At 51.7% G+C, this 13,171-nt stretch overlaps 1 protein-coding gene across 1 annotated transcript in view; it reads right to left on the reverse strand.

Annotated features, from left to right (window-relative positions):
* The window catches only part of DISC1 (DISC1 scaffold protein), a 242,247-nt gene that overhangs the window by 154,051 nt on the left and 75,025 nt on the right, over positions 1-13,171 (reverse strand). Inside the window, exons 5-6 of the mRNA XM_053667294.1 lie at positions 12,885-12,999; positions 9,324-9,559 (exon numbers count right to left, since the gene is read on the reverse strand). Of these exons, the coding sequence (XP_053523269.1) occupies positions 9,324-9,559; positions 12,885-12,999 (351 nt within the window). The remainder of the gene's footprint in view (positions 1-9,323; positions 9,560-12,884; positions 13,000-13,171) is intronic.

The following is a 13,171-nucleotide window of genomic DNA, read 5'->3' on the forward strand; positions in this document are numbered from 1 at the left end:
AACACAGTTGGGTCCCTGGGGCAGACACGGAATGAGAGCAGGGGTGGGGGTGGAGCACAATAGGGATAATTTACACACCACGCCAGTGGTTTTCCAGCTATTTTTAGTAGCAGAACTCCTTTAAACAAAATTTTGCCCAGAACTGCATTTTGTACAATACATAACAGGGGATCTGTTCTGGGTCAGGTGGGGTATCTGGCTCAGGGCGGAACGATGTCACAGGGACCCCAAACCCTCCGTGCGACCTCCAACACACTGTGGCCCCCGAACAGGATTCCGGGAGCAGAAATACAACTTGGAAACCACCCATCAGATGAGCTGAATGTTCATAAAAAAAAAGTCCCACGTGTTTCAATGATCAAAACTAATCCCTGTGTTTCTTTCCAGTTTTCATGACTGTTAGGACAAATAAGAACTGCTGCCCCAGATCAAAGTACACTGTGCCCTACAAACACACAAACTGTCTCCACAAATGGGCAGTGTTTTAACATACACACCAGCCCCAATTACTCAAACGAGTATCTTCGTTCAAAGCAGCCTCCCTGGGAATAACAGTGTCAAACATTTATTGAGTGGGTACCAGGCACACTTCTGTGTTCCTTACACAGATTAGCATTTTAAATTCTCCTGACTATGAATTTCTGGAGTTTGAGACAAGAACACTCAGTCCAAGAGGGATCTGAGCCACTTCCCCGGTGTCACCGGCTGGTGAATGGGTCGGTGGCCACCAGGCAGGCAGTCTGGTGGTCTGGTCTCCAAACACGAAACTAGCCCGCCCACCCCCGGAAGCTGTGTCCTTACATGGCAGACGCCATCAGTGTCCAGACTGAGCTTTAGAATTTTATTTTAGAACTGTGTAAAATATTCACTATAATAAGTATGCTTACCTACAAATGCACATTATTCTTCACTCACCAACCAATGTTAAAATCACACGAACAAAACTGACCCTCAACAAATGAAGCCTGGGCAGGCTGAGACACCTGATGAGAAGGGGCTACAGAGAAAGCACATGAGTGACAGGTGGTCCTGGCCTGGGGCTGTGTCCCCTCCAGCTCTTTTCTCTGTGCTGGTGGCCTCAGAACGGGACCTTATGCGGACATGATGGCTTTATAGAAATATCAAGCTAAAGCAGGGTTACTGGATGGACCCTCCTCCAGGATGGGCGGAGCCAGAGAGCCACCTCGGGGAGTTCAGGACCGGCAGCTGCACACAAGCATCTTGCTAACCTTCCTCAGAAACACCACGCGGCACCAGGTGTCCATTTGGTTAGAGAACCCTGTGCCCCATCATCAAACAGCAACTCACCACTGTGTGCTCCTGGTTTCTCCAGAAGCTATTGCTTCGGGAGCACAACCCAAAAGCCTTGGGACAAATGTGAATTGCACCCTCTCTTAGCAACACCTCCAATGCCACCATGGATGCAGGCATTGGAGGTCGGCCCTGACCTCCACACCTGGCCCTCCTTACTCTCAGGTAAAGCATCTGTGGGGCCAAAGACACTTCCCCACCCAGAGTGGGTCCAGGCAGCCAAGACCGGAGTGCCTCCCAAATGGCTGGGACCCTGCCTCCTTCCAGGGCCTTGTCTCGGGCCAGCCGCAGAGGGTGGGACGCACTGCTGTGAGCAGAGCCCCAGGCCCAAGCGGTGCCCCAGCGGTGGCTGTTTGGAAGGTGCAGATATTTCTCGGATGCACAAGCCTAGTGTGCATGCGTAAAACCCAGCAGGGCAGGGCAGGTCCAGGGAAGACAAGCCCCGCAGTTCGGCTGGTCCTCGGGCCTGGGTGGAGCAGGCCGTGTCCAAGCCTTAGAGAGACCCCCTCACCCTGTAGGTCCTCCTGCTGCTTGTCGCGCTTCCTCCAGCCACCACCGCCCTCCACATCAGACTCACACCGGGACGCCAGCCACGCACCAGCTCCAGGGAGGAGCGGGCCTCTGCAGATCAAATGGCCTCTGCTGGACAGGAGTGTGAATGACACTCGGAGAAGGCCACCGCCTTCCCACCCGACAAACAAGTCACTTTCTATGGCAGCTCGGTTTCCTCACCCGCACAGTGAGCAAGGTGGACCAGCTTATTTCTAAGAACCTTCCAGTCCTATATCCAAAAGTCTTTTACTGATAGTAATTTATTTGTAGAGATGCAGAGAACCTAAAAAACACACAGGTTATAGGAAGTGCCAGATGACGTCACTGACTGAGGCAGAAATGTAGGCCGATCGCTGCCCTTTCACCAAGCAATGCGCGTTTTCCCACCCTCAGAACCGAGTTGTGCAGAGTCTGCCGTCTGCAGGCAGCTGCTTCCGGCCTGTGTATACGTGGCCTCTGCGAGAGTCCCATTTCGGGGGAAAAATAACTATGGAAAATTTTAAAATATCAATTTTGCCTCCAAATAGACTTTTCCTTGCCCTCCTTCCATCCCAATTCCATGTGTGTCTTGTTTAGTGAAAATAAGTTTAAGAACGAGAGACTGTCACAGAAGCAAAGTAGAAATGACATGAAGGACAAAACGACAGCTACCCCAGCAGAGGTGCCACTTGGGCCTTGAATTAAAAGGGGAAATACAAGAATATGTTCACATTAACAACGCTGCCAATTACTGCTCACGCCTCTAACCCTCTGTTGGGGGCGGGTGGTTCAGAAAATGACAGGAGAGACAGCTTTAGGAAATGCAAGATTTTATCTCCCTGGCCTTTTCCCTTCCTTGGACCCATTATCACAGCTGATAATGTCACATGTCACCAGCAGGACATACACGGGGCAGAGACACCAAAAGTGACGAGCATTCCCCCAGGCTTCAGAAGGTCATATACAGGCACAACAGGGCACGTGTACTTATGAGGAACACACCATTCCAAGTGGCGATGAAAGCCATCGGGCTGGAAAGCCGAGGCACCAACTCTTGGGACAGGCGGAGCTCCGGCACCTCCACCGGTCGTCCTCGCCACCTTGGCCCAGCACGGGACGTCTGTCCTGTTCAGTGGTGGGACCGCAGCATGACAGTACGACAGGCACACACACACAGGTGATCGTCACACAGCTAGCTCATCTTCGTTTTCCAGAGAACGAAGTATAATGATTTAGTAACTCATTCGTACAAATAACCATACATTTATGAGAGTGAGGAAATAGTTAAGAGTAATGCAAAGCACAAAAATTGATAACTAGGGAAAGTAAACGCATTTGACATCTTCCTCTGGCCCAATCAAAGGAGATGAAATCAAAGAACCAAAGCAGAGTGGGCCAGAGAACCACTGAGACTATCAGTCTTTGATCTTTTCCCTGGATTGGATCCCATTACCGATGCAAATCCCCATCGGGTCCCGCTCTGCATTTCGGGGACGCGGGCGACTTTAACTGGCAGGCGACAGTCCCTCACCAGCAGGCAGAGCTCTAGCCCAGTTTCTCCGCCCAGCTCAGCAAACTGAGCCTGACACGTCCTATTTTATAAGACCACAAACGCTTTTTATTTAGTTAGTTTCTTTCATTGGTTCTAACGAGAAGGGAAGGGAGGGAGAGAGAGAGGAAGAAAAACATCAATGTAAGAGAGAAACATCGACCAGTGGCCATCGACCAGCCCAGACCAGGGACCAAACCTGCACCCCAGGCATGTGCCCTAGCAGGAATCGAACCGGTGACCTCTCAGTCTGCAGGACAACGCCCAACCCACTGAGCCCCACTGCCAAGGGTACAAACTCATTTTAATAAAATACATCCAGTGATTCCTATTAGCATTCCTAGAAAGGAGAACAGAGAAAGACAAAGAGGCTTCCTGGGGCTGAGGATCCTGGATCGAGAAAGAGCAGCAGGAGGCTGAAGTCACGGGGTCTGCCGAATTCCCCACATTTGCTGACAGTCGGAGCACACGCACACACGTGCACACACACACACACACACACCATCACTGGCTCCTGCCCCACCGAGAAACTCTGCCCGACGTTCTGGTCCCAGCCGGCACTAGTCCAGTTCCATCACAGCTTTGCTCTCGCCGCAGTTAACGTGGCACCGGGCCCGGCCCTGGGCTCCCAGTGTCCATCCAGCCACAGCCTCCACTGCCGCTCACATAAGGTCTTTCCAAACTGAAACTGGGGCCATGTGCCCGAAACACTCTGACTCGCTGACGTCTGTTCTGCAAGAGACTTCGGTTACCCAACGAGGCAGAAAGGAGAGCAGGAGTCAAAACCACCAGCGGCCTTCGGCTCAGATCACACCTCCTCCCCTGCCCCCCTCCGCCCCATGTTCTCTGAGGAAGCCTTCCTGCGTACAGTGAGAAATCAATTACTGCTCTCGTCTTTCCTAAAGGCCGGTAACCAAGTGGGCTACACGCTTTCAACTACTGCCATAACCAACTGTACTTAGACATTCAAACAAGATGTCAGTTCTCAGGCTCCAGAGTTTTTCTCCACAGAACTCCTGTGTCTTCAAAGTGGCAAATGCTATAACCCAAGGGGGCTATGCTCCCACCTCCGGGCTTATTCTATTAAGTGACCCAAAGGCTACTTGGGATTTCCTAGTTCCAACTACTTAGTAAGTCATGTCCCATTGATCCAGGGTGTTCTCAAGAAACACCCTGAACCGCCTGCATTTCCGTTTAATACTAATTTTTTAAACATATGCTATTTCTCCTAAATTTCTACGCATGCGTGATTTCTATAACTATGAAGTTGGTCCAAAAGATTTTGCTTTCCACTTTGGGTTAATTATGCTTTTCTGAATCATCTTTAATTACCTGCCATGTGGCTGAGAACCGGCCGAGCGCAGCGAAGGCACACAGCAACCGCCGGCCCCTCCATCTCCCTCAGGCGCTCCCCAGATCTGCTAGCGGAGGACGGATCAGTCGGATTCCCCACACCGGGGAATGTCGTCAATTTCCTTTCCCAAAACGTTTCCGTGCGTAAAGATGACACATTCTACTGGATCAAGGTTGCAAAAATAGGCCACTGGCGAACAAGATGAAGGAGCAGCAGGAAAAAATCCAGGTTTCTAAACAAGTAACTGAATGAGGAATCCAAACACCAAGACCACTAGGACTCACAGAGGAGCTGAGGAAATGGGCCAAAAAGGAAGTGCAAGGTGGTGAGGAGGGTGGCTGCCCGGGTGAACACCTTCCCCAGAACAACCCCCACGTGTCCGCACAGGGCCCGCTGCAAGGACCTAAAAGCGGCCTGAGGTTCTGGCTGGGCCTAGGAATCAGCACAGGCCAGATGACTCACCCCTTAGCAGCCTGGAAAAGAATGCTCCGCACAACTGAATCCACGGCAAGCCATGGGCGGGCATCGCCAATCTGAGCTGTTCCCCGCATCCCTTGAAAAAGGCCCCGAGGGCAGAACTGATCTACCTCCTGCTGGACCCGCTTTCCCCCTGAGCTCAAGGCGTGAGGCGCTGTTTCGTCTGGCGCGTTCAATTAATGCCGGAGAAGTTAAAGTAGGGACAGTAACACAATCTACAAACAGCGAACGTTCTTGGGGTACGTCCGAATCGGAACATTTGATGAAAGGAAAAAGACGATTGTAGAAGACATCCAAATTGAAAGGAAATTAAGCGGAGACCACTTCTCGAACGGACAGTAATAGAAAATAAAAACAGAAATGGACCAGAAGGAAAACTTCTAATCAGCCACGTGGCCTCGCGTATGCGGAGCGCTGACCTGCGGCCGCAGTAGTAGAACCGGCTACAACCATGTGAGGATTATCATCGCCATCTTTAGAACCCACGGGCTCTGGCTGAGAACAACTCGTCTGATACCGAAGTTACGACAGAGGAATGGGTGAGTCTACAAACTACAGGGCTCGCAAGGAGAACCAGCTCCATCATAACAACAGACCCATGTTGTAAACTCACAGAAGAAAGCAAAGCACAGCGAATGTATAAAATGTTAAAATACATTACTTAAAAATGCATAGCAACTCTTTCACCTTCATTTGTTCTGTTTGTTTTAAATCATAGTAAATTTACTCTAGACAAAAACAAAGTCTTTTTTGAATCCGTATGTAAGATGAGATTCCTCGCTGGAATTTCTTAAATACTCTCAACAAAAAACAGAAGTTGGGGTCCTGGTACCTTGGGGTGAGTGGCATCTCTCCCCAAACAGGTGGGAGCTTCAAACTCCTTCTTTTCCAGGTCTTTCCTTCCTTCTCCAAGTTGTGGTTTGGTCCACTTTTCTCTTTGCCCATAGTAACGATTTTCCAAAGGGAACAGGGGGATGCGAGAGTGAGTCCAGTCTCAAACTAGGCACAGCAGCTGTGGCGCGAGGTCCGGTCCTGGTCGTGAGCTAGTAGCACGCTAGCCATCAGCAATGACGCATGCAGGAAAGAAAGAATGCAGGCACCAGGCCCCTGGACGGACAGAGCTGGCCCAGAGCACTTTGCGGGGGCACCGATTTGGAGGCTATTAGGAACAGTATTACTGTTATTTTTTGTAAGCAGTTTTATTTTAACCTCTTCCACAAAATCTGGAAATGCAAAGTATCCTAGATCCAGAAAGGACCTGGAGCACCATCTATTTCCGACTTCATTTCATGAACAGAACTTCCAGTTCCCCTGGGACCAGGCCATGCTCCTTCATGGTCCCCTCTGCCCACACCCTGCCAGTAGAACCCCGGCGGACTGATCTGACTCCCACCAGGTGCCTGCCAGTTCTCCCCAGGGGACCTGTGTCCCCTCTCAGGGGACAGCAGGCAATCTTGCACGTTACTGAACGGAGTGGAATCAGAAGCGGCTTCTCCCCAGACGGCATCCTGAGGTCACAGCCAGCCTCTAGCAGTGATCTTTGTGGAGCACGGTAAGAATAGTTATGATGCTGTGTAGTCCTAGCTCCGGATTTTTGTCACAACACTGGTCCCAGCAGCCTGTCTTCATAAGACGTCAAGATTTTCCTGTTTTGCAATTGCCTGCATCTCTCCATCTGGCCTAAGAAGATATTGTTCTCATTGTTTTTAAATGACAGCTATCGATGCACAGAAGATGCATTCTGCACAGGGCACCTATGGACACATGTCCCGGGTCAGCATTTTCGAAAAGCTATCCAATTCCTCATGGCAAAAAGTAAGTTAATAGGATTGTATACAATTAGTTAAAAAACACAGACCAAGCTCACAGACTCCGCGGCATCTGCTTTCAAAACGCTCCATTTCTCAGAATCCACAGCCCACCCAGCTTGGAAAACATGTGTCTCCTTTCTTACACGGAAAACCCACAGTAAGGACGGTTGTTTTTCCCATTGGTAACAAACAGCGGCAGAGACCGGCACCGTAACTCATCGAGCTATGAGGAAGAGAGGAAGCTGGCCGAACAGAACCTGCATCCACCCACCTTACACCACTCCAGGGCAGGGAGGGGCTTCCCTGCACCCCACCAGGCCGCTCGGGACACCGTGGGTGCCTGTGAGAAATCCCTCGCTCTGCCATCTGTACCCTCTGTACAGGTACAGGGCACACCTGCAGGAATCTCCCAGGGATTCAGCTCCAAACTCAGAGGCTTTATGAAATGCTGCCAAGGGCTCTAAGTTAAGCAGCCTTAACTTCCTCCCTCAGAGAGCTGGTGGGAGAGATGGGGGGAGGCTAACGAACCTCTGGGCTACAAGGGGCGAAAGGAGAGATGAAATGGGGTGCAGCTGGAAGGGGGGCCACAAAAGGCTCTTTAATCCTCATATATAAGTATTGCATTTATAAGCATAACTTTACACATTCACTCTTCATCATATAGATGCATTATATATAATGTATACTATAGAGCATATATTACATACAACTACATACCATATAACATTTGTACTATATGTTATATATGTACATGTGTAAGTGTGTGTGTGTGGAATGACTTCCACAGGGTGATAAGGAAGCAGGAGAAGGAAAGATCCACAGAGGCCAAGGCCCATAGTGCAAGGACACGTTCAAAGATGCAGGAGGGGCAGCACAGGCCAAGGTCACTGGTTTGTTTCCATCGGCTGAAACCTGCCAACAGCCCGAAGCTCCTCCCAGCCCCCAGGAGCAGCAGCCGCGGAGTTCAGTTTCTGCGGGGAAGTCCTAGGGCTGGCAGGGGAGTGGGAGGAAGTCCTCGGCCACTCGCAGAACAGCATCTGTGCCTTGCAATTACGGGCCAGAGAGGATGTGATGCATGTGTAGGAAGGGACAGTCACCCACTAAGTAGTCCGAGACACATTGGGACAGACAGTTTGAAGGCCTTCGGGACATCCCCATAATAAAAATAACAGCAGTAAGCACAGCCAAGTGCTTGCTACCATCTGTTATAACATGTTTCTTCGTATTAAATTGTTTCATCCAGGTAACAGTCCTCCAAGGTAGGTAGTATTATCCTCACCCCCTGCCCCAGATAATAAGTGGTGCCCAGCTAGGACGTGGCTGAATGAGGATTCCAGCCCAGAGTCCACATTCTCAACCCGGACTTGATCGGTGAGTCTGGTCGAGTACGTTCTTCAGCATAATAACTGAGCAGAACACTCCCTCCCCGCCCAACGCTCTGCGGCCACGGCCCTTCCAGCCCTTGCTGCCCAGCTGCAGGTGCATTCTGGAACAACTCACCTGTGAGCAGACCGGGGTCAGCATAAGTTCTGTCTTTCCCCAAAATAACATTACAATCTCCTGATTGGCAAGAGGTAGAAAGGTATCTTGTAGACAGCCCACCACCCAGAACACACGGACAATTCCCATTCCAGATTAAGTGGCCGAGAAACAAGACTCTGAATTAGCGCACAGGAGTTTAAGGGTCCATTTTGCCTGTAATCCACTGGGACTTTGGGCAAAGTATTAACCTTCATGAATTTCCTTTCCTTCATCTGTAACATGGACTTCGCGATAGAAGTTACTCATACAGTGGAGTACCACACCTGGTGCACAGGAAGCCCCCGATAGATGCCAGCTCTCATTAATAACCACGCTTTCCTCTGGCTAAAGGCACTGTCATTGCTGAATCTCCCCCTCCTGATGGACAGCCCCTCCCTTGGCCAGAGATCCAGCTCACCTCCCTGCAGATGACCATCCTCGGCAAAGGTTGGCATCGGAATCTCTACCCAACTGAGCTCCAAGAAAGGGGTATTGAGAAATGGGTTGCGCATTTAATACAATGCAGAGGGACACTGGCATTTGGTGAGCTGGGTGGCCAGGATGTAAAATATCTCGCATGCTCAGGACTGCCCCACACAATGGAGACTTTCCCTGCTCAAAATACTGATAGTGATTCCCCTGGGGAAAGAAAAATGCAGCTCTGCTTGGGAAATATTTTATACTCAGGACGACAGACAAAAAAATCAACTCCATGAACAACAGGTCGAGGAGGCAAGCGGTCCAAAATCAATTAGGAAATCACCAGTACCTCCTTATGCTTTCGGGGGGTCCTGCAGGGAGGGGGATCTGATTGGCTAAGGCCAAGGTGTCCTGCACAGCCTCTCGGACCTCCTGCAGCTCGCCAGGGGACAGCCGGCCCAGCAGGGGACTCAGGTCGCAGCCCCGCCAAAGGAGAAGCTGCTCTTGCAAGTCTATTTCCCTTCTCAGCTGTTGATCTTTCGCTTCCAGCACAGACATCCTGGCTTGGAGGGCTGCGATTTCTTTCTGCAGAGAAAGGAGAGACCAGATTTTATAAATTAGCCCTGCCGGTAGCAGACGGCTCTGCTGACGAGTCGTTTAAAGGTGAGTCCTCCTTGTGCACAGAAGCTGTGCAGTCCCCCTTCTGCAGCTGGCAGATTCGGGGAGGTTTGCTGAACTGGAAAAAGCACACCAGCTTCCTATTTCTGATTAGTTGGCATAAAGAAAAGCATTCCCTCCTGAGCATTAAATACCTATGGGGGGGAGCCCATAGTTTGACTTGGAAGAACCCGGAAAAAATACAAACGACTTACTTCAAGGGGAAGAGACAGAACACAGGGCGGCAAACACCCCAAACCTGAGATCCAAGCCACGCAGGTAACGCAAGTTACAGACCACAGAAGAAACAGTAACCACCTTCCGCTGGGCTGTCCCCAAACACAAAAAGTTGGCGTGCAGAAAAAGAGGGAAAATCCTGGCTTCTGGCGTCCACAGGGTTGAAAGAGTCATGGGATGCCACAGATCGCATTAGGCCGCCTCAAGTTCATAAAAATATTAAATGTATTGAGCTCCCACTAATGTGGCAAACCCAAATCCGAAGACTTCAGAGAGTGTTATCCAGTCTTGAGGTCAATGATTAAGAGGAGCAGCAGGTGACCGCACACCCAGTGGGTGGACGAGTTACATACGGCACATGTCCTCTGGCTGCCCCTAGGCTTCCGCATTTAAAATGAGACCCTTTCCATCAGCGTCCTCCCGCGCTCCGTGCAGTGGCTTCTGGCTGATAAGAGCACAGCTCTGATCCTGGGGGTCTCCCCATCTCCTACCATGTTCTCTCAACCCCAAGGCTAGATCACCTACAACTTCTACCTCCTGACCCCACCCCCCACCGTGGGGTGGGGAGGGACAGAACTACTGGGAGTCCACCACCGAGACACACTAAGAAGAAAGAAACACACACTGGCCGGTGTGGCTCAGCTGGTTGGAGCGTCGTCCTGGAAACCGAAAGGCCGGGGCACGGGCCTAGGTTATAGGTTTGGTCTCCCGGCCCCCAGTCGGGGCACGTGTGAAAGGCAACGAATGGATGCTTCTCCCTCACATCAGTGTTTATCTCCCTCCTCTCTCTGTCTTTCTCTCTCTCCCTCCCTTCCCCCCTCTCTAAAAAAGCAATCAGCACGTCCTCGGGGGAGGATTTAAACAAAGAGAAGAGAGTAGCAGTATTGTTGACATGTCTCCCAACTAACTTCCCACTTCCGCCTTTGACTTCCCCTACCCTATTGTTTTCTTTCTTTTTTTTTTTTTTTTTTCGGTTTTTTAAACTGTGGTAAAATACATGGAACATAAAATTCACCATCTTAGCCACTTTTAAGTGTCTGGTTCAGTGGCAGTCACATTGTTGTATAGCCATCACCACGGTCCGTCTCCGGAACCCCTTTATCGTGCAAAAGGGAAACTCCGTCCCCACCACACGGGACCTCCTCGTCCCCTCCCCAGTGCCACAAACCGCCACCGTGCCGTCCATCCCTGTGAATTTGACTCTTCCAGGGACCTGGTGTAAGTGCAATCGCACCGTATTAGTCTGCTTCCGACTGGCTCGTTTCACTCGGCACAATGTCCCCAAGGTTCATCCACACTGTCGCCACGTCAGACCGCCTTCTGTCCATCCACTTATCTGACGGTGAACGCTCGGGTTGCTGCCACCTTCTGGCTGTCGTGAATAGTGCTGCTCTGAACACCCCTCTCTGCGTCCCTGCTTTGAATCTGGGGCACAGACCCGGAGGTGGAACTGACGGATCACGTGGTGATGCTGCTTCCAATCTTCTGAAGAATGACCATCTGCTCTCCACAGTGGCGCTACACCCTGTGCTTAACACGGGAGTCAAGGTGGTCCCCCACTCCAATTGGAGAAAAGCCCAAGTCCCTACAAAGGCCCACAAGACCCCAGAAGGCCCCTTTATCTCTGAACTTCTCTCTTCTCCCCACCTGGCCCCCCGGCCACCCACGGAACACCGGAGGCCCATGCCCACGGCAGCTTCCACACGGCTGTTCCCTCTGCTGGGGACACACTCCCCGGGTCTTCTGCAAGGCCTGCCTTCTCACCTCCTTCAAGCTTTTCCTCCAATCTCCTTCCTCAGCCAGCAGGCCTCATCCATCCCCCACTCCCCGTCACCTGGGGCTGTGCCCTGTGGCTCCTACCACCTACACAATGCTAAGTATGTAACTAGGTAGTTACGGCTTTTGTGTCTGGCACATGGTAGGCACTCAGTAAATACCTGCTGAGTAAGTGGGGACCGGCCTGCCCCCAGAGTTCTGCCGAGAACGCGCTCCTCAAACCCTGCGTGCCCAGTCATTTCTGAATACTCTGACATCACCTGGAACATGCTGCCTGTGACTGGTGACTCGACCAAAACCCGGCTTTCACGTCGACAGCTGTCCCAACGTGGTGACAGCGCTCCTGGAATATGTAAGTGCCCCGTTCACTGAGAGTGTTTTCCAGTTTCAAGGGCTTCTGCTTCCGTTGCCCCCTGCTGTTGCAGGCACCTGGCTGGGCCAACTCAGACCACAAGGATACTCTGCATGAGGGGCTGGGAATGCGGGCCGTCCAGTCACTCACCCGAGCTCCCATGAACTTACCTAAGTTCATCCCACTATCTAGAGCCCAAGCTTGGGTTTGGACCTGGGTGCTCCAGTCCTCCGCTCCTTCCAGAAGTCAGGCTGCCTCAATCCACCTTTCCTCCTGCTCCCCCCGTCTGCCACCAGGCCTCCAGGCTGCAGCAGGTACAGGTTCAGCTGCGCTGTCCCTGCCTCTCGGGGGGGCCCTATCAACTTCCGGGGCTCCCCACTGCCCCGGCTCTAGCTCAGTGCTGCCCTAGATTTCTAGCCCCTGGGTGACCCGTCCACTGCCTGGGGCCACCTGGAGCTCCCAGGTGATGCCTGCCCGTCACTCCCAGACCCGCCTGCCTCGCTCCGTCCCTGCTTACTACTCCGCTTGCTAACGACTGCGACTCAGTCCAGCTCGATAGGAATTTCATAAGGGATTTCTTTCTGCCTCAAAAAGAACCTTCTAAAGGTCAAGATGATAAGAGGTGACAAATCGGCCTGGCAGGCAGGGAAGCACTTTCAAAGGTAATGAGGGACATCAGAACCTGCACGGAGGCTGCTGAGCGCCAGCCCCTCATCTGTAATGAGACTCCTACACGCCCGGCCGTCATCTCCACCAGGCCTGCCCTTCGTACGCGCCGGGGACAGCCAAGCACTAATCACTACTCAAGCAAAGAGCCACTTTGCTGCCTTTGGCTTAAAGGGACAAGAAAAACGCTCCCCATTTCTCGAATATTCTTCACCCGCTTACCTGCAATTGCTGCTTTTCTTGAAGAAGCCAGTCTCGCCTGGTGATGGACACGCCCAGGTGGTCCTGAGCTGGGGGCTCCGCTCGGAGCGGAGCTGGGGTGTCCTCGCCGCCCGCCCTGAAAAGAAAACAGACATGGGTACAGATATGGAGACGCTGGAACCCTCTGGTCTCCAAGAATGGGAAGAAAGAGGAATTTCACAAAGTGGTCCCCAGCTGTCCTCGTCTTTAGGAGGGTCACGGGGGTGAGGTCCCTCACCTAAGTTTCTGTTTTAATGACCATCTGTTGG

This window comes from Artibeus jamaicensis, unplaced genomic scaffold (genome assembly GCF_021234435.1).
Source record: "Artibeus jamaicensis isolate MK-2021 breed Jamaican fruit bat unplaced genomic scaffold, CSHL_Jam_final contig_467, whole genome shotgun sequence".
Taxonomy (NCBI): domain Eukaryota; kingdom Metazoa; phylum Chordata; class Mammalia; order Chiroptera; family Phyllostomidae; genus Artibeus; species Artibeus jamaicensis.